This window comes from Patagioenas fasciata, chromosome 2, assembly GCF_037038585.1.
Source record: "Patagioenas fasciata isolate bPatFas1 chromosome 2, bPatFas1.hap1, whole genome shotgun sequence".
Lineage (NCBI taxonomy): Eukaryota > Metazoa > Chordata > Aves > Columbiformes > Columbidae > Patagioenas > Patagioenas fasciata.
Genome location: NC_092521.1, coordinates 111,740,822 through 111,765,486, shown reverse-complemented (window position 1 = coordinate 111,765,486; position 24,665 = coordinate 111,740,822). Strand labels below are relative to the sequence as shown.

The window sequence follows — 24,665 nt, the reverse complement described above, 5'->3', positions numbered from 1 at the left end:
TTCATGTCTTTCTGTCTGTCCTTAACCTTGGAGACTTGATTTGTTTTTTAAGCCAACAAGCAGATTCAGGGATAGATGTTATTCTGCTCAGTGTTACTGGAAGGTCTGACGTTTTGTAGCCATAAAAGCAGAAGTCCATGCTGCAGACACTGTGGGTACAGGTTCTGTGTTCATTCCCATAGCTCAGAAAATACTGCCATGACAGCATGGGCATCAGAACAGGCTGGAAAATTCACTTCTAAAGCAGGTAACTACTTCAGAAGCTAGTTAATGTGAAGCTCTGTCTCTAGCACTATGCTGCTGAACAGCAGATCATCACAACTTACCGGGTAAATTAACATACTCAATTCAAACGTCTATATGAATGCTATGTATGGTCACTATTCAAATAAGAACCAAGGCTGATCATCCCTTTTGTGGCAACAGGTCTTGCATAATCAGGCCCATGTCATGCAGAAAGGCAACAGGCTACTGCCATAGAAAAATCAGCATCCAATATATATGGAAAGAGATTATGTTAAAAAAAAAAAAACAACTTCTCACCCACTAAAATAATGAGAGAGGTTATGCACCTAGGACTTGCACTGCTACCACGCCATCTGCATTTTTTGCAGAAACTGCAGTATTTCACTGTTTTATTAAAACAAACCTAATTTTGCCAAGCTGATTCCACAGCTTTGTGTTACTCAGTGCAGATGTCCCATTGGCCACAGCAACACATAGAAGACCACATAGTTAAAAAACAAGCTGGTTTTGATTCCATGTCATGTCAATCCTTGTCCTTATCACCATGACTCTGATTACAGCAATCCAGAACTGCTGAAGAGATGTGTGTGGTACACTCCTACACCCTTTTCCACGCCTAAATCATCAGCTCATTTTACAGAGCATGTCAAGCAATCAGGTGGTTGTAAGGTTTTTTTACTTGGCTTTACTGGACTGAAGCAAGGAATAAAATGTACTATACTCCATTCAGGAAAACAGAAATTTAAGAAGAAGTATTATTTCAAAGACAGAGGACTTCTTCAAAACATGTAACTCCCATTTCAACCACATCCACTACCAACCTCAAGGCCATCCAGGCAAAGACGTGTTCTCAAAATAGTTTTGGAAAAAAATACATCCTAGAGTGCACAGTGGCCAAGCAGGCGTTATTTCACTCTGAGCAAAATTGGTCTATGCTTTTGTTGTTATTGAGATGTTTTAATTTATTCAAGCAATTTACTCTTCACGACCCTTAATCATTTAAGAACATCAAAAGAGGAGATGCATTCTGTAAAGTTCAAGCCAGTTGAGAGTAGATGATGGGTCTTGGAGGAACTCAGGAGAAGAGGTACCGTCATAGATATGTTCCCTCATAAGGGGCTATGGGGTGTAGTTCTAAAAGAACAAAGACTTCAGATCCCATTTGCAGGAGTGAAGCTAACAGTCGTCAGCCTGCAGTTGGAAAAAGGTGTAGATGGATGCTTTGATTCTGTACATGAAAGGCACGTCTGATCATACTTCTTGCGTTCAATGGGTCTTCTGCAATTTCTCCACAATTTCTTATAAGTTCTACTAACCAAAACAAAAAGGATTCAGTATGCTAACTGTAGGTCCTTCCAGTGTGGAGTAGAGCAGAAAGATTGTTTCATAAGTTTTACACGTAATGTCCCTGTCTACTGCCCCACACTATTGTCTTTTTTCACCATTGCATGTCATGGTTGAACTATATGGAACATGAAATCTGCAAAGTTGCTGTGTAGGCAGCTGGTTGCTAACTTGTGTTTGTAGTCCTGACAATTCCTACCTAAGACAAGAATCTTGCAATTGTTCCATGGACTGAACCTTTCTTTTTTTCTTTTTTCCCAGACTACTTCTGACTAATCAGTTTTCCTCTGAAACCTCAAAACTCATTAAAGTGTCATTATTCCTAAACTGATTGTCACCTTGAAGACCTGGAGCTAAGTAATACAAGAAATTCCCTTCTCTCACAGCAACTGCTCCTTGTACTTCTCCATGTCTGTTCATCTGTGTTTTCTTTTCTTCACTGTGGGAGGTTGTGATTGATTCCAGCACGTAACTAAATCCTGAGTTTAATCACTGTAATCTAGAACAGAGCTGTAACCTTCCCAACCTGAAAACAGCTATAGCCTTGAACTCCGTTCTTTCCTTTAATGGAAAGATACTCTCTTAAGCCAGTAAACGATTAACGTATGTGAACCAAACTAAATGTCGGAGGGAAGGAAAGGGCAAGTGCTAAGACTCATTTACCAAGTCAAATATTGCAGTGCTTTGCACAGAACCACCCCCAACACCTTTTTATTTGGATTACCTTTAGCACTCCAATTACAGCTGGTGGGTAGCTCAAACCGACCATATTTGAAGTCCGTCTGTACATTCTACCAAGATAAAATAGATAAGGCAACACATAAATAGAATTAAACAAAACAAACCAACCAACTAAAAATCATAAAGAAATAGACCATTACAGGAGACCTTATGTAGCCCAGGAAACTCTAACTGCAGTTCAGGTTTTTTCTTCTTTCTTGCTGCTAACTTGCACAATATTCTCTATACTATTCTTACTGTACAACCTAACTTGAGGCTATACACTCCCCAGTATCTCACAGAACCTGCCAATATCAGGTCTTCATCAGAGGGAAAGGCTACACTCAAAAAAATTTTTGCCATTTTCCACTGCTGACAAAACTACTGCTCTTTCAGTTCCCTCAGTCCTTGCTGGTCCACATGCAAGCTAATTCTGAATGTACTCCAGAAATCATTTGTTGTCTTCAATGAATCAACTCCAGTTTTGTACAGCTGTTACTTTTGTCTGCATTTTTTTAAGATTGGTATAAAATCTTTTGGGTGTTCGCCATGTGTGTGTGTTTGAGGGAGAGAGAGAGAAAGGCAATAATCAACATCTGCAACCATACTAAGGAAAGCACTGAAGTATGTACCAGATTTTAAACTTGTTTTCAGGCCACACTGTGTTTAACGGGTTTGGTGAGTGCAAAAACACTGTCATAGTCAAAATGCCTTTCCACAGGTCACCCATTTTTGCACCTAAGCAACCCTGCATCTAAAAGGAGATGACGGAAAGTTCTGTTCTCCTATCTGAAATGATCCAGTGTGAAGCCTTCCTTCTATTCCTTTTTTCTTTGTCACGTTCTGCACTCAGACCTGAAAAAAAGTCAGCCTCCTTTGGACAATTAAATTCACCCATTCCCTAAATTACAGAATTTCTTACCCCTTCCTCCCTGCAGTCAGGAGGTCCATAGCCTTCTCTTAAGTGACATTCAGTCAGAGTCGCTCTGCCTTAGCTCAGGAGAGCCACAACCCTCCTCTCTGGTTCCATACCGTATCTGAACACTCCCTCCTTTGGGCCACAGTAATTCAGCTCAGCTGGAAAACAGCTTCCTGCAGCCATTTATGTTCTTGTTGAGCAAGTCTCCCACTGAGAGCGAGAGTTAATTCAAACTTAGGGGAACTCCTTTCCAAGGAGAAATGACAAGTTTAGTCTTATCACAATTTCCTGCTGCTCTTAACAAATGTACAGTAACTGTGTTACACAGATAGAGAAAAGTCAGCTATAGACATGCCAGAGGAGGCCTCCGTGTGTCTGCCTGGCTTGTGGTCCACTGTCTGATAAGTCCAGCCTTCTGCTGGCAAGATGTCACTGCGATTCTGATGAGCAGTGAAAGGTGCTCTGCTCTTCCATTCCTGACTTGAGTTTTGCCGTAGAGACCTGGGACCTGCTGTCTTGCACGCTGTCTAAAGTCTGCTGACGGTTCCACATGACAGCCCTCCTTCTAGCTTGACAGAAGAAAGTCAGCGAAAAGTGGTTACTTGATAACAAAAGGTAAGATTGGAAGTGAGTCCAAATTGAAAGAAAAGGGTTCAGAAAGTGAAATCAGTTTTATCAGTAGGTTCTGATGTAAATCACAACAGAGAAGGCTGAGAGGACTCAATGGGGTTTTTGAAATCCTCCCTGAGCTCCAAAGTTTTCGTATCAGTCTTGGTCTACAGTTCATTCCAGTAATACTATGATACAGGATTTTCTTCTGTTTCTTAGCAGTTCTTCATAAAAAATAATAGACCACGGAAATAAACAGAGACAGAACAGGCTTGGTCTGACCAAATTTTAAAATCTGCCATTCTTGACCTAGGGCTATGCAAAGGTGCATATTCTCTGTCAAAATTATTCCAGTCATGCTATTACATCTGGTTTTTACTAAGAACAGATCAGTGTGTGCTGTTTCAGGCTGCAATCTATTACTTAATCCCAGGTTTTGAGCTGCGATCCAGATCCATGCAGAAGCATCATTAGAAGCATACTAAAGTATTTTTCATTCAATCGAGTCATCTCCTAGTTCTTTGAGGTCTTCTGGCCTAAAGTGCTCTCCTCCATCTCCTGTCACTGTGTCATCATGTACCTGGGCAGCTACTAGAACAACATAATTACATGCTCCTTTACCTTTCCACAAATATCCCAGCTTGTACTGCATGGACAATACTCCTGAAACGGGGTTTTTCCTCTGTCCTTTTGAGCATCATCCCCATTTGCCGCGTGAAGGTGGAAGCCAACCAGTCCCGGACCTCTGAGGGCACAGAGTCAGACTGGATGTCACTGAGCTCATCTTCTGTGTCCAGTAAACGCCTAGAAGGGAGAGGAAAAAGATGGGTAAACAGACTCCCTTGGAGAGCATTGCAACATTATTAACAAAAAAGAAATTCATGGATATTGTAATTAAAGTAGTTGTTGAAAGCGTTTAGTTTGTCAGTCCTAATGGAATACAATTGTACAAGTCTTCAACAGATTGTTTATTTTCTTGTACAGTTAAATGTCAGATTGTGAAAGTCACTACAAGGCTGACCAACAAGAAGTTTCAGCCTTCTGAAGCACAACTACGTAATCATCCACTGACTTCTCATCTTGAGTTCATCAATATTCCTGATTTCTCTGCCCTTCAGAGCTCATTTATGGCCAGGTCTAACTTCCCAATTAGTATCCTCTCTTTTCCCATTCTGGTCATCTGAGGTAACTCCCCAAGTTTTGGGAGCACTGGGGAAATTGCACGTAACAGAGAGGGGAACTCTTCTGCAACATACTACCAGTCTACCTCTATAATGACCTGGAGTAACTTTTATTTTTAAATTTTAAAGACTTAATACAAGTGAAAATATTTAACACTGTGCAAAAGGAACAGAGGAGTAGGAATTCAGAAACCTTCAGAAAAAGTGGGACACAATCATTATGAAAACATTTCTCCAAGAGACTATATATTACATTTTTGATTGCGTTTGATCTCCTCACCTGCCCCAGGAAACTTAAAGAAGCTTTTAGACCAAGGATTGAAGATCTGCTCTACACAGAATACAGTATTTGAATGATTAAAAACATTGTCTGTAAGTAATAAATGTTGGCTAAAACAACCTTCCCAACTTACGGATAAATTACAATTTCGTGTCATCGGTGCTAGATACAAGAAGAGTGCTGATGTCTGTAGTTAACTCACCTGGTTTCATCAATGTATACTGACTCAAGAACAGTTGCAGCATATTCCAAATTCTTCTTTAAGTCTACAACTGAAGCTTCCCCTCTCTCTAACTGCTTTACCAAGGACCGTAACCTAGAGAAAATGAAAACAGAAATCTGATCAGTACAAAGAGAAATAGGTTTGAGAGCGAGCATCAGTTCAAAACTGGATCTGGCATGAGATTTAGCATATGTGATTGGCAGGTGAAAATTTTTGGAAGTCTATGAGGTTCTTTAAGCTATATACAAGAAATCAACAAAAATCGCTTTTCAAAGGTCAGTCACAATGATGCCAGGCCAACATCACAATATATTTAGACTCAAATAAGTCTGCAAGTTATGGCTGTCCCCTACTCATACTGAAGTAAGTTAAAACAGAAATCACTCGGAATTTAACACGGGAGCTAGGAGAGGGCAATTTCATTCCAGCTGTAAGAAAGGAAGTAACTTCTTGAATAGTATCTGCTAGCAAGTGTCAGCCATTTATGATGACTGGTGTACACATACACAAAATTTTATTAGAGTATATTTAGAAAGACCATTGCAGAAATACTATATAAGGTTAGGAATTGCTATGATTTTCATTAGATCAAGAGGTCATCCTTAGACTAACCCATCTATATTAAGCAGAACTCATGGAAGTTTTTTTATCAGGTTATTATTATTATTATTGGGAGGTGGAACAGACTTTCTAAAAACAAAAATTCATGCAGAAGGTGTCTCTTGTGTCAAAGTCAATTAATATATTTGTGCAATTTTCGTTTGTCTTTTCCTCTCCTTCACTCCACTTTCTGTGGCAAATTAGAAAAACAAAAAAGGGAAGAAAGAGGAGAAGAAAATGTAAATGTAAAGAGTAAAATCTAAATATTTTACACAATTCATGAATATACATGCTTGCAAATAGAAAAATAAAATTATCATTCCTTTAAAAGGACAGTGGGACAAAGATTTGACATGTTGAAATGTTTTTGTGAATGTCTTAATCCTTGTTAAACAGCAGTTAAATAAACATTCAGATATACATTTAATAGTGTAGCAGAAATCACAAATTGTAAATTTGTCCTGTTCAAGATGCAAAAATGTAGAGCAGCAGTCATGTCATCTAAAATTTGTCTTCTATGTAGGACTACTCTTCCTCTACAAGCTAATTCAGAGCCAGAGCCCAATACAGGTTCCTGCTCGCAATTTATTAAATGTAGTGGGAGCCCAGTCTTCTACAGTAGACATGTACATGAAGTTCTTGAAATAAAGTGAATATCTATATTTCCTTGGTAGCACAGTGTCTCTGTGGCAGCAGTGTTTTCAGGAGAAATCTGTAGGGCTGTATTTCATGGCAGAGCTGAGGAGCGGTCAGTCTGCCTGTGTGCACTGCACCGCCAGCTCCTTCCAGTTAGGTTTCCTTCCCCCACTTCCCCACATAAACAGTGAGGTTGCAAAGAACAAAAATAATTAAAAAAATATCAATTATTCCTCTGGCTAGGTCACATAAATGCCACTCCTACTGACAGCAGTACTGCTGATGCACAGCTACATATTTATCTTTACAAAGAATCTTGAGCAAGGTGTGGACCCTCAGTCTCCAGGAGGATTAACTCATCTGCTTGTTGGCAGTTGCAAAATGAAAGCATTATTCAATACCTCATTCCTGGTGTGAGAATTGACGTGAGGTCTGTGACATACAGATACACTGAATGCAATTCTTCTCATCTCTGTAAGGCAGGTGGAGAGGATCCAACTATGCCAGCACATTTCCCTCCAACCCTGGAACCCAGCTGAGGGAATCCATGGAGCAACCACAGCTCCATGGACAAGAAACAAAGGGTCGGTGCTCCCATAACCCTCTTCTGTGTAACCACACCAACAGGTGTGAGCAGCAAACAAGTTGTGTTTGATGAGAAGAGCTAGGAAAGATGCTCTCCCAGCCTTCAGGTTGATTCCAGCCTTGGGCAGCACACGTGTAAAATGAATTAACCTCTTCCCTAGAGTCAAACAATTGATCTCTTCTATGCATTCCCAACTTTCCTTGCCAATGTAGAAGGGGAGTAATAGGAAAAAACAGAACAACTTTCACATCCAAACAGCAAGCATTGGCTCATATGCTTCCTCCTTCCTTCATTCCATCTACAAGCAGTCCAGAGGGACCCTTTAACTAGTTACCAGAAACACTATTTGTACACAAGCCACAGGAGTTAATATTGCAAGAAGAACATTATCTTTGGCTCCTCCTGACTTTTATTTCATTGATTTAAGTACCCAGCAGCTCTGTACCACAAGTCATTCAAAATTCATGTTCAGTAATAGCACAGTGAGTAACAGTTGCTTCATGGCACCAACATTCATCATCGAAGAAGATTATGCAGAGTACTGTGTACATCAATCATTTGGAAAAACAGAAGTACAGTTGTTCTAATAAAACCGTGTGACACGATCAGCCACTCTCGTGAAAAAAAATTACATTGTCTTTGCCTTACCATCTATTATCTATAACTATTTCTGAGTCATTGAGTGAGAGCAGCTGTTGCTAGTTACTTTTACTAAATAAGAGCTCAATTATAATTTGTCTTTAATGCCTTCCATGTATCTCTATTTTTTTTGAAGTAGTCCTAAATGCAACCATAAAGTTAAGGCTAGGCTGTCCCACTGAAAGACATTCAGGCAAATTTATTAGCTGAAAAATTCTGTTTTGGAGTGGCTGAAGTAATCCCAGAATTCCATCAAATTCACCAAACCATTTTGACTGAAATAAAAACATCTCTGCAAACTTTTAACATGTTTTATGCTTAGGAGTTTGTATTAAAGCAATGGAAGCTGATGGCAGGATGCTGACTTTCCATGTTTACCCCATAGACCAGTCATTGCAGCAAGGGAGTGTGGTTTAGTCACGTGTACCACATCAGACAAAAATGCTGAGTGTGTCAGGCTACCCACTAAAAGAAACAACCTGATACAATTATCACAGTCAATTTAAGGAACCCAGTTCATCATTACTTCACTTTTACTGTAACTGTCTGTTTTCCACAAACAAAATGCTTTTTTTCAACCAAAGCATATTTTGTTCTGTTCTAAAAAATTATAGACTGACCCAACCTAAATTTTCATTCTTTTTTTCCCCCTTCTTTTTCTTTCAAGTACAGAACTAAAAATTTCCACAGATCTTACCAGACCTAGTTCCAGTAGGTTCCGCTGAGCTAGTTGGAGAAGGAGCCAATTCCTGTGCACAAGGAGATCCCAGGCCAGAAGGCAGGTATTAACCATTTCTAATGTTAAGCTGTTTTAAGCCCATGGCACATGCTACAAGTGAGCCAGGCTGCACGTCAGCCAAGAGTTTCTCAGATTACGGTCATCAGCACAGCACTTACCAAGAACTGGTTTGTCACAGAATATTAGCTCTAAATCCAGTTGTTTAATTATGTTAAGACACAGCTAATGCCTTTCTTACTGAGATTTCCAAGGGAAGCTATTCCTCTGGCCTGCAAATTCTCTGTGAACATGTGCCAAATATTACAGGAAAACATCTGAGAACCTTTGTTCTATGCACAGTTATTTCACATTTTAGTCCTTGGAATAATCCCTTGACTGCCCAAAGGAAAAGCCTAGTCCCGAGCGATCCTATGTATTTTAGTTTCCTCTGACCCCACAGGGAGCTCAAGTAGGTGTGAAATCTTGGAAAAGCCCTAAGAGCATCTGCAAACACTCTCACTGAATTCAGCAGAGCAATACATTTCTGTAAAGCAGATGGGTTGTGTCCTCAGTGAAGGTAAGAGGTTGTCCAAAGCCCTGCTCTGGGTCTTCTTACTGTTTTCCTAAAGTACCAGCTATCATAAGATTCAGGGAGACAGAAAACAAATTACTAGAAACCGGGCAAGTGAACTCAGTCCATGGAAGTTACGCAGCTCAGACCCAAAGCCACTCTAGATCCAAGCTGAATAACAGGAAAAAGTGAAGCTGTTTTAAGCGTGTTCTTGAAATGTAAAATTTCTGAGTAACCGCTTCAAGCATTCTCCTCTCTGTTATAAATAAAACAGTATCTGTGTACAAATACTTATCTCCTTAGCTAGAGGGCTTGCTTTTATATTGTATTTTTATTTTTTTTAAACAGCATTACATATCACTGCAGAGAAGATTAACACTACCGCAGTCTGGGTACCAGTCAGCTTCAATTAACATGCAAAGCACATATATTGTCTGAATACTTGGGGCAAGCTCTTCTACTGGTGTAAAGTCTACAAAGCTGCATGGCTGGTCTCAACATTTCTTTTCAAAGCTTTATGATTGTGACTCACCACACATTTTCAACAGTACAACTCAATCCTTTCCTCCAAGAATCATTCTCATACCATTGCGCCAGTTGAGGAAAAAAATATTTTGAATACGCATGCAAAATTTTTAAAAAATGTACCATTATTACAGATTACCAATGATATAATATTTACCCTTGCTTTACTCTTGATATTAACAGCTAAATAGTTTTATATTGACAGCCGAACCTGATTAATGTTTTTTTCAACAATGACAGCCTACCACCTGACAGGTGAGGTGTGTAGAAAGCAGAGGGATTTTTTTTTATTATAGTTAGGAAAAGAGGGCAAGCTATTGAACACAGCACTCTCCTGAGACAATGTTCTTTCACCAATCATCACTAATTCTTCGAGAGCAAAAGCTATTCACAAGTCTCTGCTAAGTCTGATACAAGTTTAAGAAATCTTGCAGTTGAATTTCTTATCAAAACTGAGCCCTATCAATGTAGCAAAGGTGCTCATCAGCAAGGGGAACCCTGGGCTGAAGTGACTGCTGCTTGGGCTCTTTCAACACACACTGAAACCGCAGATCTCAGGGCTCAGGAATGGAGGGAATCATCTGTGATACGCCAATCCTACAGAACAGGTCAGTGGGAGAAAGGACTTGTACCCTAGATCAGAAAATCCTCATGAGTGAATTACTTGCTGGGGTTGTGAATTCAAAAGTTTGCTACAGATATGGTTTGGAAGAAATCATTCCAAGTTTCCTTTCTCACATCTGAGGAGGAGGAGCAGAAGGTAGACGTGGTCCACGTAACACCAAAAAAGGCTTTTCATTTATCTTTCTGTAAACTATGAAAATGTTCTGGAAAACTTGATTTGAACAACATTAGAACTTCTACCCTCACTGATAATGACACAGCTGGCTGAAATGAGTTCCTGGCTTCCTGCTGCAACAGCCCCAGAAAAGATGTCTCATTCTCACTCCCTTTCAAAGATGTTCGTAGTTCATACACACAAACAAACCTTTTAACAACTCTTTAGTCATTCCACAGCTACACCTATACATGAGACTGTCCCTTCTCAACTCCTTTGTGAGAGTTTCACTGATGTACCAAGAACATATGGTACAAGGAAGTTTTGTACAGAGAACCAAATTTTATAGACACTTGACAGAAACAGGTATATATAGCAACAAAACATCAGGCTTCATATCCTGAATGTTGGTTTCATATCCCAGGAAAGACTCTGTTCCTGTTATTTCTCAACTTTCCAAAGCTTTGGGATCAACTTTTAAAACTTCCTTTCTAAGTTTCCTTAAGCAGACAATATCCTATTGCATTCAGTGTAATTCTGACACTACACTCCATGACCAAACAGTTTGGGGGTTCCCTGTAAGCCTAAAGGATCCTGTAACACTTTCTGTAAGAAATCAGGTTTGCTCTTCTGGACTCTCCCTATTCTTGTAAAGTACCTTTGTGCTGTTCAGGTGTTTGCTTCAGTCTCAAATGTCCCCAGCTTTCAACGGAAGTGGGTATACTTGTAGAAGGTGTTGCAATTGTGTATTAGATAACAATGCAATCTGCCACGTCCATGTAAGAAATCATCTCTAATAAATCTTGACATGATTAATGCTTAGATACACAATTTCCCTCCCCCCCCCCCAATATTGCCAGCATTAACTTCACTATGGGATACTCTGTTCACAGTCCTGTTCATCACAGAGGTTCACAAGCAAAAATTGGCACACAACAAGATTGATCTCAGTTACAATAAGGTCACTCATTAGTTTTCTGCAGACAAAAAGAACATCAATACAATTAGACCCTAGTGAGGAACACTTTCAGCTCCAGCAAATCCTTGTCACTCTGACTCTGGGGACATGAATAAGTGGTACCTTGTGCTATCAGTCTGTGTTTATGTGGCTTTTGTTAGTCAAATTACCATTATGGAATGAAAACCCAAGAGAACGATTTCAAAAACAACTCATTTGTGATAACATTCTTTTGATAGTCTGCTCAAATTGCTTTTCTAAAAAAATAAAAACAAATAAATAAATGAAAACAACCACAAGCTTTAGAAATTAACAAAAGAATAATCAGAAGTAGACCTGACTGCATAAATTTCAGCTTCGGTTTGCACACAGAAAAAGACCAAGTGTTGCTGTTACAGGCTGGAAAGACAAACATCTGCTGAACTGAAAGACAAAACCCTGCCTTCTGATCTACAGTGCATTTCTTACCCCTCCCTAGAAAATCACCATAATTACTGGTAGGAAATTAATGAATAAGTTTGAGAAACAGATGTTCCTGTGCAGCGAACTATATTTAAGAATTGCTACACAGAAATAGGTGTGCATCTGCTATTTCACTATAATGTACAAAGTCAATAGATCTGATATTCCAGGGACATACCCATAGTTAAAGAGCACGTGCAGACCAGCTACGCAGCGACCGAGCAAGCGCATGGAAAGTCCGCCAGATGCCCCATGACAGCATCAAACTGCCTGCCAGGATGTAAAGAAACTGCAAAGTAAATGCACAGGATATTTAACACTGCCCGAAAGTATCCCCAGAGCAGGCTGCATGCGGTTATGTGGCAGATGCCTCCATAGTTTAGTTTGCACAGCAGACCCGCTGACGCTCCATTCAAACAGTGGGTTGGTGGGAGGGGTACAGCACACAGAAAGTCATTCAGGAGCTCACCATGTCTTTTCACAACAGTCAGCAGGTATGATTCATTCCACAGTCTGCCACATCTTAGTCTAAGGCTCTGCAAATACAGCATGTGTGAACCACTAAGGAAAAGACACGACCTAGAAAGTCAGCTCCAGCAGTAAACCTTAAAACACAACCAAAAATAGAGTAAGTGGTAGCCTGTGACCCAAAGGATTTCTATTAGGCTGGATAGTTATCTTCTGGCACTGCTTTTGAACAGAAAAAATGCAACTGATAGCATCCAGAGGAAGGAAAAACATGTTTGCAAGAAGCAATCACTGAAACACAGAGCATCGCTACACTGGCATTTTTCATCAGAAGAAATTACAAGCAATTTCCCAAGTAATTGTTTTGCCTTCCTCATGTTTCATGAAATATCTTTCTTCCTTTGGGGGGGGGGGGAATAAATTAATTTTGTATTATTTAGAAGCATGAAAATGTAACAACGATAAGTTCAGTGGCCTTGACAGATAGTGAATGGCTTGTTTCAACTCACCTTAAGTGAAATAATCTTTTGACCACATTAGCCAACTGTAAGTGAAATCACATATAATTTATAAACTGTCTCGCAGTCATAAATCACTTCATGGCTATTACAGGAAGAGAAGACATGCCCAAAACATTAGCAAACTTTCGCTTATGGGAGGATTTTCCATGAAACAACAGCCTAAGCAATTCCTCAGCACCAAGTCCTATGAATTACCCTTGTCTCCATCTCCTGCTGCTGGAGACTTCTACATACTCTCTTCTTATGTGCAAACCCTCTTCTTATGTGCAAACACACTCCACATTATCGGGTTCTGAACTTCGGGAGCTGAGTCAGAAAATATAAGCAGTTAAAAGCCTTAATGTGGGCAAAAAATTGATGTCAGAGTCTTTGGTGATGATGCCATTAGAAGACTTGGTCATGGGGTTTTTTCACCTAGCACTAACCTTCCATAGATATCAGGCACACTGATGCTCACGGAAGTCACCGGAGAGGGACAACCAGGATGAGTCACCTTCAAAAAAGCTGTGCCTCATGTATTTCCTCAGGCAAGGGTGCATTGCCTTTCTGAAGTGCCTGCCTTCCCCACTAATGACAAAAATAAGCTAAAAGATAAGTTAGGCAGTCATTGTGGTTTCAGACAGCTGAGATGAGACTTCCTATGAAATAAATTGAGAGCTGAACGAGGGTAAATTTGAGATGTGGGAGAGAAAGAAAGGCTGCTATATTCTGTCTTCACAACTCGCCATCTTCTAACTGGTGTTTCCCAAAGTAAGCTTTCCTTTTGGCAGACTACTTTTTGGGATGCTGGCATAAATTAGATTTGTGAGGAAACTTAAGATCACTGCATCTGTTCAAAATAAGATCCAAAGACAGCAAACGAAGTCTCCCAGAATTAAGCCTTTCCAAACCATTGGCACCTTTTATAAAAACTGATCTCAGTTATGTCAGCCACAAACCTAACAATTTTTTATTTCCATCGTTAAAAATAGGTACCTGAACTGAACTATCTAAATTTGCATTCAAGGCAACATATACTGTCAGTTCAGCACTGATGCATCTAATGACGCATTCCCCTTTGTTTTATACAGATGGAATCTTTTTCTTTGAAACCACAATTATCACATTTCTGGGTCCTTGAACAAAGTCGTTCTTCCAAATAACACTGGCAGATTGCTTTGTGCAGATTTGAATGTCAGAGCTCCATGCTGACTCCTTACTTAATGCTCACTGCAGAGATCAGGAAGTTCAACACATAATTTAAAAAAAATTCATTGTAATCTTAGTTGTCCCCCATCTGTTACCATTAAAATATCCACAGGCAGAAACTCTGCAATTATCAAATTCTTTCCAGTTCCTAAAATCAATTATGTTCCAGAGCAGCTTGTAGGCAAGTGCAGATCAGAGTCTACATACAGCATGAAGTTCAGGCACGAATATGTCCCTGTCTCATCTTCAGAAATGAGCAGTAAGCCAAGGCAGGAGAATGGGTTCCCAGGCTCCTTCCTTTCAGACCACCTTCAGCCATCAGCACTTCACAAGACTTGGACAACTGTACATCTCACTTACATCCCACCCGCTATGGCAAGAAAGGCACAGACCAACGCTGATCTCCTGTATGACCTCAAAGCTCCTTGCTGGGTTTGGGAAACTTCTGCTTACTCTGATGTACCCGTATGTTCCTCTAGATGCCTAAGGCAGCTGCATGTTCTTGAAGTCATCATCACTGACCCCACTAGAGACAGAATCACAGAATGTTAGGGATTGGAAGGGACCTCGAAAGATCATCTAGTCAAATATACCCACTGGAGCAGGAACACCTAGATGAGGTTACACAGGAAGGTGTCCAGGCAGGTCTTGAATGTCTCCAGAGAAGGAGACTCCACAACCTCCCTGGGCAGCCTGTTCCAGTGCTCTGCCACCCTCACTGAGAAGACGTTTCTTCTCATATTTAAGAGGAACCTCCTGCGTTCCAGTTTGTACCCACTGCCCCTTGTCTTATCATTGGTTGTCACTGAGAAGAGCCTGGCTCCATCCTCGTGACATTCACCCTTTACATATTTATAAACATTAATGAGGTCACCCTCCAGTCTCCTCTTCTCCAAAGTAAAGAGACCCAGCTCCCTCAGCCTTTCCTCATAAGGGAGATGCTCCACCCCCTTAATCAACTTCGTGGCTCTGCGCTGGACTCTCTCCAGCAGTTCCCTGTCCTTCTTGAATGGAGGGGCCCAGAACTGGACACAGTATTCCAGATGTGGTCTCACCTGGGCAGAGTAGAGGGGGAGGAGAACCTCTCTCGACCTGCTAACCACCCCCCTTCTAATACAGCCCAGGATGCTATTGGCCAGGCAGCTGATATTATTATAGCCAAAGATTTTGTGCTGCATATGAATCTGGATTTGTAAAGTATTTTCTCACAAATGATACATTTTACACAGCTGCTAACTTTAATTTTTGCTGTGGTCAGAGGTACCCCATTGATAAAACATATGGTATAAGTGGCAAATACTCGGATTTATTGTTAGCAACTTCAAACACTCTATTTAAAGGCTTATGCCATTTCCTTGGCAGACTCTGGGTACCCAGGCACTGAGGCTTTTAGACATGTCCAAGATGTGGATCCTCACTCCTCTGCCTCTGATTTCCATTCAGGACAACATACTTATTAGGAATACTACAGAGCTAATCAATCTACATTATTCATGCAGTTGATTCACTAGTCTAAAAATCAGAAAAATGAGCTGAGTCAGTACTAAAATTTTACTTATCACCGTATTAAAGCTCCGCTATGCACTTTTTGCAGGCCGAAGAAATCACTCTGAAAGTTCTGGAGTTCATCAAGCTCCTCTGGTAATACTAGCATGTGCATTTTTTGGCTGAGATCCTTAATATGGCTTTTCTCAACACACAATTTACTCTTTTAACAAATATCATTAAAAGAAAGCTGTTGTTCTCCTCAAGCCCGCAACGTTTATATTAAAATGCAAAATAATTTGCTTTGGGTAGCTACCCATCAGCCACTCTATAATTCCACAAAACAAGCCCATTCTTGCCACCCTTAATTATCTTTATATTGAGGGAAACATTCCCTATGTCAGCGGTAAACATTCCCTTGTCTTTTGCTGAAGGCTGGAAAACCAAGGATGTTGCCAGCTTTTAGCTGCACATGATGAAGTTGCTGAGCTAGGTATCTGCCGTGCCAGGAATTTTTAACAACCTGGGCACTATCAGGAGCACCACAGTCTTTGGAGAGAAATGGCAAGAAGAGGCAATTACATAATGAAAGCTGGAGGTTGCCAAGCCACAAATTGTAACAAAAAATGGTTCCGATAGGGTCCCAGCCATGTTTTTCTGGAATGCAAATAATTCAGAATAGTTATCCACACAGTGGTCTTTACTGATACCCTAGTAGTTTGGACTTCACACTGCAGACTGATTCATTTACTCTGATTACTGGCCTGGTTAATAGATTCAGATGTACCATGACTAACCACTACCAGCCTTTCAAACCTGTATGCTTGATAATGTGCACAGGAACTGGTCTTATCCCAAAACCATAATCTGACAACTGCAGCACTGAGGGTTAAAGTAAGTTCAGGCGAAAGCAAGCTTCTGGGTCACACTCATTTCTCCAAGACTACACATCCTGTTTACAGACTAACTAGAAAAGGCTACACAAGCATACCAAGAAGTCCATCCTAAGAATATATCACACACTTTTACTTCATGGAAACTTGCCTCCTTGTTTTAATTGCAGGGACTCACCTCCACCTTACTGAGTCATATGAAAGGAGTCAGAATGGCTGCACCAGCTGCTACAAATTATCAATTGCAAATGTTATGGAAAAACCTAGAGATTCTATGAAAGACGTATTGAGCAACCTGATGGGTCAAAAGTGCAACTATCCAAATTTGGAGAATGTGATTGGGAAATGACCTCTTGGGAGAAAAGAAACTTTTGAAATTGATGGCTTGGTCATTGCACTACAAAATAGATTTGTGGGTAGAGATGAAACAATGCAAAGTTTGCCTTAAAAATTGTGGAAAGAAAACTCTGTGCAGCTGACAAAATAGTAAATTGTAGGAAACACTTCATTCATGGCTGTCCATGTAAAAAGGGAAAAAAAAAGCCTGAGATTTCCTGCACGCACTCAATGGAACACAAACAAAGCACTTCAAAAACATCTGTTTGAAATAATCCAAGGTTAGAAAGAGGAGCAGCACTAAAAATGTCTTTGAATAGTGATAATAAGAAAAAGATGCAACAAAGAACAACAGGAAACTTGTAATGACCCTTTATTAAAATAAACTTCTTATGCATATTATTAGTGTGTTTACAAGGGCGTATCTCCATTCCATGCACTGTTGGACTCCACACGCCATGCAGGAGTGTCATCAGGCTGCAGATATCTGCAGACTAATTAGTTTTGCCTTCCTGATGTACAGGCACCGAGCATTCAGCTGTACTCACTACTGCAACACCCAAATAACCTCCTGCTCAGGCTCTGGCTGAAGGAAGTATTAGCTCCCAAACAATCCTTTTGCAGATAAATGGTTTCATATTTTTCTTGGTAAGTTTTCGTTCCTCAAATATTGCTAAACAGACACAATAGATTAGCTTGAAGTCTTAGCACCAATACTATCTTGTTTCTACCTTTACTTCCCCTCCCTTCCAATTTTCTTCCCTCACCCTCAGGTTCTGCTCCACCACGACTAGTTGAAATTTCACTAGCAGCATCTCAGTGATTTGCTTTGCTTGACCTTCCTAAGACCCGTTTCTGCATTATGTTAATAAGATTGCACAATGGCATCAATAATGCAAAAGGGGACAAACAGATACTGAAGCTTTCCAGAGCTGTTTTATTTTGTCATTCACTTCCTTAAATGACATAGCACTTAAATGGCCACAACACCGATGCTGAAGGCACACTCTAGCTAAAAAGCTTCTGAGGACCTTCTGCTCAGTAATGAAAATAGTTTCAAATGGCAACAGCATGATAGCATCAGAGGAAAGGTAAGGGAAAGGGAAGGGATGTGTATTGGGACAGCCAGTTGTTTCACAGAATCACAGAATATTAGGGATTGGAAGGGACCTCAGAAGATCATCCAGTCCAATCTCTCCGCTGGAGCAGAAACACCCAGATGAGGTTACACAGGAAGGCGTCCAGGCGGGTTTTGAATGTCTCCAGAGAAGGAGACTCCACAACCTCCCTGGGCAGCCTGTTCCAGTGCTCTGTCACCCTCACTGTGAAGAAGTTTCTTCTCATATTTAAGTGGAACCTCCTGTGTTCCAGTTTGAACCCATTACCCCTTGTCTTACCATTGGTTGTCACCGAGAAGAGCCTGGCTCCATCCTTGTGACACTCACCCTTTACAAATTTATAAACATTAATGAGGTCAAAACAATCAATGAGTTTCAAAACAATCATATTGAGCCTTCCAGTGAATAAGAAACTTGTGCAAGTTCCTGAATTATCAAAAACCTTTGTAACCTTCATCTAACAGACCAAAATCTTTGAAGGCATATCCAGCCTGTCTTTACCCTGCTCTGTCCAGTTTATGCCACCTGTGGTCATCAATCCAACCCCCATGCCACACCACATGCTAAGCATGCCAAATCATTAACACCTAAAGGCAGAGGTGGCAATGGCAGACCTGAACAGGATCCACTCTCCTACAGATTTTCAGTAAAGTTTGAATGTGCATCTGGAACGATATTTATACATTCTGTCCCATTGTACAGAACATAAACACAGCTAGAGCCAAAGCTATGTAGAGTCTGTCTGTATTTGTTTTACACAACAAACTCACAGAATCACAGAATGGTTGGGGTTGGAAGGGACCTCTGGAGATCATCTAGTCCAACCCACCTGCTAAAGCAGGTTCACCTAGAGTAGATTGCACAGCAATGCAAAAATATCACATCTGAATTTGTGGCAAATCACAACACCAGACACTGTAAATTAAGCCAACACTCAGCTCAGTGAGGATAAAATAGTTTAGTCAAGCACTGGTTAAATGCAGTGATAGTGATACAAATCACTGCAAGCCAAGAACTATTCTAAGCAGCCAAGAAAAGAACAGAAGAAAAGTTAAAACTTAAGTTTTGAGAACTCAAACATGCACTTTGAACCTGGAATGGCAAGTGGAGGGAACACACATCATTATCACATGACTTTCAGCCTACAAAGGCATTTTTGTAACCAGGAGTTAACACGAGCTGGGCTCCAGACTGCAGCGGTACTGTCAGGAGAAGATGCTGGTGTCCCAACAGAACAGGAAGTATTTATAGGTTTGGGGTATGAAAACCCTGATGCTTCCCAGCAGACTTCACACATGCCTCAAAAATCCTTAATCTTAACAGTAGAGTAATACTGTTGTATAGAATTAATTGGATCTAAAAGGACCTCAAAAAAACCCCATTCTTGTTTGATTTCGCCTTGACACAGTAGTTCTGAGTAACTAGTGAATTCATAGGATATTAAAAGAACTTTTGAGGGAAGAACAATAATAAAGCAAAATACATTATTAGTTCTAGCCTAAGTTATATCTTTTAAACCTAGTTGCTGAAGAAAATGAGGCTGATTCAAACTGTCTGTCCATCTCTAGAGACCAATGAAACTACCAGTCAGTTTCAAAAAATATCAAAGTGTTTCCTAAAACACTAAGTTTGTACACATCACATGACAAGAAATGGCCAATGTACATGACTGAACCTCCACTGAGAAAATCACAGCAGCACAACTGCTCCACTATTCTCAGACAACACTACTATTAGCCTCAGCTCTGTCACAGAAGAAAACAGGCTTTATGAGTGATATACTTGCCATGTTAAAAAGTTCAGTGAGAGTATAGTACTACAGCCCCTTCATCCCTCTCTGCAACCGAATAAAACCAGACTATCCAGCTGAATGTATATGTGTTGCGGTTGAGACCAACAAACAACATAGACCAAGTTCTTCCAGGATGAAAGTAGTAGATGCCATTTATTGCCACAAGTGCATTTTTATACAGTTTTACCAATTCATGTGTCTCTTCACTATTGGTTACAAGTTACAGCAGTAACATCTCATTGGCTATTTTTGCTATCATCAATGTTACTCTTCTACTCCCTTCTCTCTCACGGGTACATCCTTAACATCTCCGGATACTCCGTTACTCCCATCTTTCTCACGGGTAGGCCTTCATATCTTCAAGGCTAATTTCTGTTCCCATGCCCTCCGTCAGGAAATCCACGGACACACTGTAGTACCCTACAATATGCCTGATTCAACCATTTGAAAAAAAAAAAAAAAAAGAAAAAGAACAGTGGATAACTTTCCTCTGTATTTGGAAATTTGTTTTAAAAAGCTGACTCTAAAATTGCCATTGACAAGTAGGAAGGCTGGGAAAACTCACAAAATGCCAACAAAAGTGCTGCTGTCATAAAAATTGCCTACAAAATTCACATTCATGGATTAAAACTGAAGTGTATATGTGGGGGAAGTCTAATTTTGAACATTGTGTTGTTTTGACTTAGGATTTACACAGGTCTGGTTGTAACTGATGCTCTAAAAGTACTCCAAAAATATTCAATTTCATATGGTATTCCTCAGCTTCAACCAACACTAAATGAACAATACAAGGTCCTGCAGTTTCTTTCCTCTTACTCATTTTTCAGATCATAAAAGTACAAAGTTACATTTGCAATGTTTTCCTGTCTTTGACACTTCTTCTAAAACTGCATAAGAAGATATGCACAGGAATGCAAACTCTGAAGCAGAAAGAGAGCTATTCCCATAACAATTGACATTAAATTAATGTCGAGGAGAAAAATGGGGAAAAAGTGAATAAAAACAAAGCAACAAATTTTAGCAAATTTACACGAACTTGTAATACTTCTCTACCCTTTTCAGTGATGAGCAACAAAACCAGGACATTTACACAAGTTGTTCATCACTGAAAAGGACAGAGAAGTAAAATAAAAAACTGTTCAAGTTTTAGGAGACAACTAGTCAAGAAAAAGCTTTTTGTTGTAAATATTTAGCCTTACACTGTTGTCAGCATCAGGGGTGTGTGAAAAGCAAGCACCTGAGAAAACTTTACATTAGATTCAAGGGTAGAGGCCTGAAGAGACCTCTCTCAACTGTTTTTGGGAAGGAAGAGACTAAAACTGTGATCGTGCCATTCCGAGAACAATCTGAAAAGTGGCAGTAAAACTACGAGTGGAAGCCCAGAATTAATTGATGAAATCACAAGCTAGACACAAATCCCAATTTCTTTACTTAAAAAAGTTTCTGCCCTAGTTCTAGTGCCCATTCAGATGAGTTCATTCATAACTGGTTCTTACACATGGAAAAGTCCAGCTACAATATTTTACTTTAATTTACAAAAGGCCCTTGTGGGTCTGCTGAATTTGTATAGGGCATTAACTTATATCAGTACAAATGCACTCCAACAGAATCTGTTTGGGATTCAGGTTCACTGTCAGTGCTGTCCCATTGATTTACAGATTATGGTCAGAATAAATTTTTCCCTGCACAGAACACAAAAATTTTCAAGGGAGAAAGTGTTTGGTTCTTCTCAGGAAAACCAGGACACTCTATTCCAAAAAAATAAAAGGGGTGCAAACCTTTGTCTTTATTTCACCATCTTAAGTTAGTGTTACCTGATCATCTTTGGTGAAAACCTCCCTTTTTTCCTGCCAGGAGTGCAATAGTACTGAAAAACACAAAACAGAGGCTCCTGTGCAGGCACTAGCCCAGGCAGATTAGGTATCTCATCTCAGCCTTGTGGCTACAGGCTAAGAGAATCACCAGCTGTTAATAAATATTTAAGTTAATTAGTTACAAGCCAGTAGGGAGCAGCATAAAGCATGCTAAGGTGGTGTTTCAAACTCTGAAATCTGGAGAAAACCTTTGCGAAATTGCATTCTGGGATGCCTTCTTTTGTATTTTTGTGCCACAGTGGGTCCTACTGCAATACTGGTTATTTCATCAGGGCATACTTCCTTTCTGTTCCTCAATGGGCAAGGAATTTGCTTTGAATATCATTTATATCTTGCTGCACTGATTGTATAGAGTTTTAATACATTGGTAAAGGAAGAAAGAGTAGAAACATTTGATGGTGATACCCCCAGAAATTCTGCTTGCTAACTGCCCTGAGTAAACAATACAGGACAGCATTCTTCAGTGCCAGATGGGTTCAGCTGTACATGACTCTGCTGAGCCCTCAGAGGACACCACCTCCGTCCTCAAAGGTGGATTGGTAAAAGCAACGTCAGAGAACATTTTTGAAACACACGAGTTCTGGGAAGAAGCATGGGTTTATAAATAGAAGTTGGAGGTATTGATTCAGGGAATGCCACAAACAAAACAGACAGAGATGGAAGCTGCAGGGTAGCTGCCTTTTCTGTGAGTTGAGACAATGTGAAACTACTTCAGATATATTATTTTACTTCAATGTAGCTGAAGGGTCACTGTGAAAGGGAAAGAACCACGAAGATATATATTCTGTATGGTACATCTAGGAGTGGATAGGCAGCAATCTGGCAAAGCTTTAAGCATAAAGCTTTACATCTTGATGTAAAGGCGGCATTTTGAAACACCACACTGCCTAAAGAAGTACAAATCCCTCTTTTCTTCCATTGATCTCTTACAAGTGCATTTTCTTCAGCTGGAGGATGGATGAGCTTCCTGCTGGTCTCTTCTACTGCTTGTTGCCACTTGAATCAATAGCCTCGAGCCACTGCATCTAGACACGGATCTTGTAATTTTTCTTTTCAGCCTTCACTTCCTCTCCAGTTCCTCTCCCACTGTACTGTCTGTTTTATACCATCAGCAGAGCAGAAATTACCAGAGGTCAAATAGTCCATGCACCCTGTTTGGGCCGCTAAAGCACACGTTTAAGAAGTACCAGCCAAATATGAGGTCAAAGGGCCTTTGATGGAGAGAAACATGAAAAACGGAGCATGTGCGCCAACCCGTGGGAGCTTGGTGGTGCTGTCACTGTTTCAGTGTCCCAGCACATTCTGCCACTAGACTGAAATGCTTCAGGAAAGGGCCAAACATTTCTTGCAAATGCTGAGTGTTCTTGTGCCTAAGGAGAGAGCTACAGCATAACCTGGGGACTGGCTGTGTGACTCAAGTCAGCAGTGCCTCAACACAACTGTACGTGGGTCCACAGGCCAAAAAAGTCCTGACAGTAGCCCGCAAAGAGAAGACTAAGGCAAAGGTGGGCATGAGCAGCTCAATTCTTTACCACTGCAAATGTCAATCATCTGAATCTGTGCCTCATTGCCATTAAATATTTTTGCTGGTTCAGGATTTTGAGTCATTGTCTTCCACCTTTGACACCTGACAAGGTGGAAGTTTCACTTCTCCAAACATATGTAAATCAGACACTTAGGAATAGCAGGACAGAGCAATGCACAGAATGGAGAAAATACCAGGTTGAAAAGGAAAGAAAAATACCACTGAGAATACTGGCCGGGGCGGGGTGAAAGCACTAAGGCAAGAAGCTTCTGATACAGCTGTGGAACTTGTGGTTGATATTTTCTCCAGGTTTTTTAGAGCTTTGTGGGTTGTTTGTTTTCCCTTTCTCATCTCCAGGAAATAAACTGTCATGAGAATGAAAGCTTGCATTGATGAATGTTTGCTGCATTAACTTTGCAGTGTTCCTCTGTCTTATGAATATAAAAGCTGAAGATATAACAATAATATATAATGTGATTGATTTTACAATTATTGTAACAATAAAAAGAGGTGATATATTATCTCATCATCTTTACAAAGGAAGTGTAATAATCTCTCAAACTCTCTTTCTTCAATAATCACTGAGTATACAATGAGACGCAGAAACATCACTATACATTTAAGTCTAGATGTAGGGAAGTTCATCCAGTTTGGAAATTCACAGGTCTCAGTGTTCATCCATTGCTCATGTTCATGGATCAATTTCTATACACTGCAAAGTGCCTGGATGTTATTCAGCTACCTTGAAAAGATACAGTGTAGGCTGACATCCCAGCAAGAACAGGGTAGGCAGCATTTCCATCTACCAACATGCTGTTTTTATTTTTCCTGGTTTAAGCAGTCAAAGCAAGGAAAGGTTCTACATGCTACAATCAATCTAAAAGGAAAGTGTTCAGTTTCAAACCTGAGCACTTTTTATCTGGGCCAAAATAATTCCCTGCAGTTGTCAAGCAGGTAGCATATGCACAACCAACTCAATGGTTTCAAAGGTGCAAAACTGTCTATAGTATTGGAGGCGGAAAGCCACATAGCTGGGAAAGGGGACTTAAGGAAGCCAAAATTGGGAGAGATGGCAGCGTTCTATTTATTAGATACCTGAGATTCAAGTACAACTAATTCACAGCATATTGCCTTCTAGTGAATATTCAGTAGCCTAGCTACATCGTTGTGTAATTTAAGTTACAACGATGTAACTTACATTGTTGTGGAACTTAATGACGTAATTTATTCAAAGTACTGGCATGTACTGGAGTACAGTGAATGTGTCTAAGAAAAAACAGCTATAGTTAGCCAACACAAATCATCTGACCTGCACCTTTTTGCACACCTTGTGCACTGTGACACTTACTGCCTCAACTTAGCTGGCTACTGTTGGGGAAACCCTGGCTTATTTAACATCTCCTTTACCATGTTAAAATGCCTCCAGAGACCATTACAGTGCACTTATTAGCACTGTAGAACTTCTAATGA

At 40.2% G+C, this 24,665-nt stretch overlaps 1 protein-coding gene across 9 annotated transcripts in view; it reads right to left on the bottom strand.

Moving 5' to 3' along the window:
- Positions 1 to 24,665, bottom strand: part of PDE1C (phosphodiesterase 1C) — a 380,734-nt gene that overhangs the window by 138,487 nt on the left and 217,582 nt on the right. For all 9 annotated transcript variants that reach the window (XM_065832649.2, XM_065832651.2, XM_065832652.2 and 6 more), the window contains 3 exons: positions 5,502 to 5,615; positions 4,460 to 4,642; positions 2,315 to 2,381 (listed from right to left, as the gene is read on the bottom strand). In XM_065832649.2, the coding sequence (XP_065688721.1) occupies positions 2,315 to 2,381; positions 4,460 to 4,642; positions 5,502 to 5,615 (364 nt within the window). The remainder of the gene's footprint in view (positions 1 to 2,314; positions 2,382 to 4,459; positions 4,643 to 5,501; positions 5,616 to 24,665) is intronic.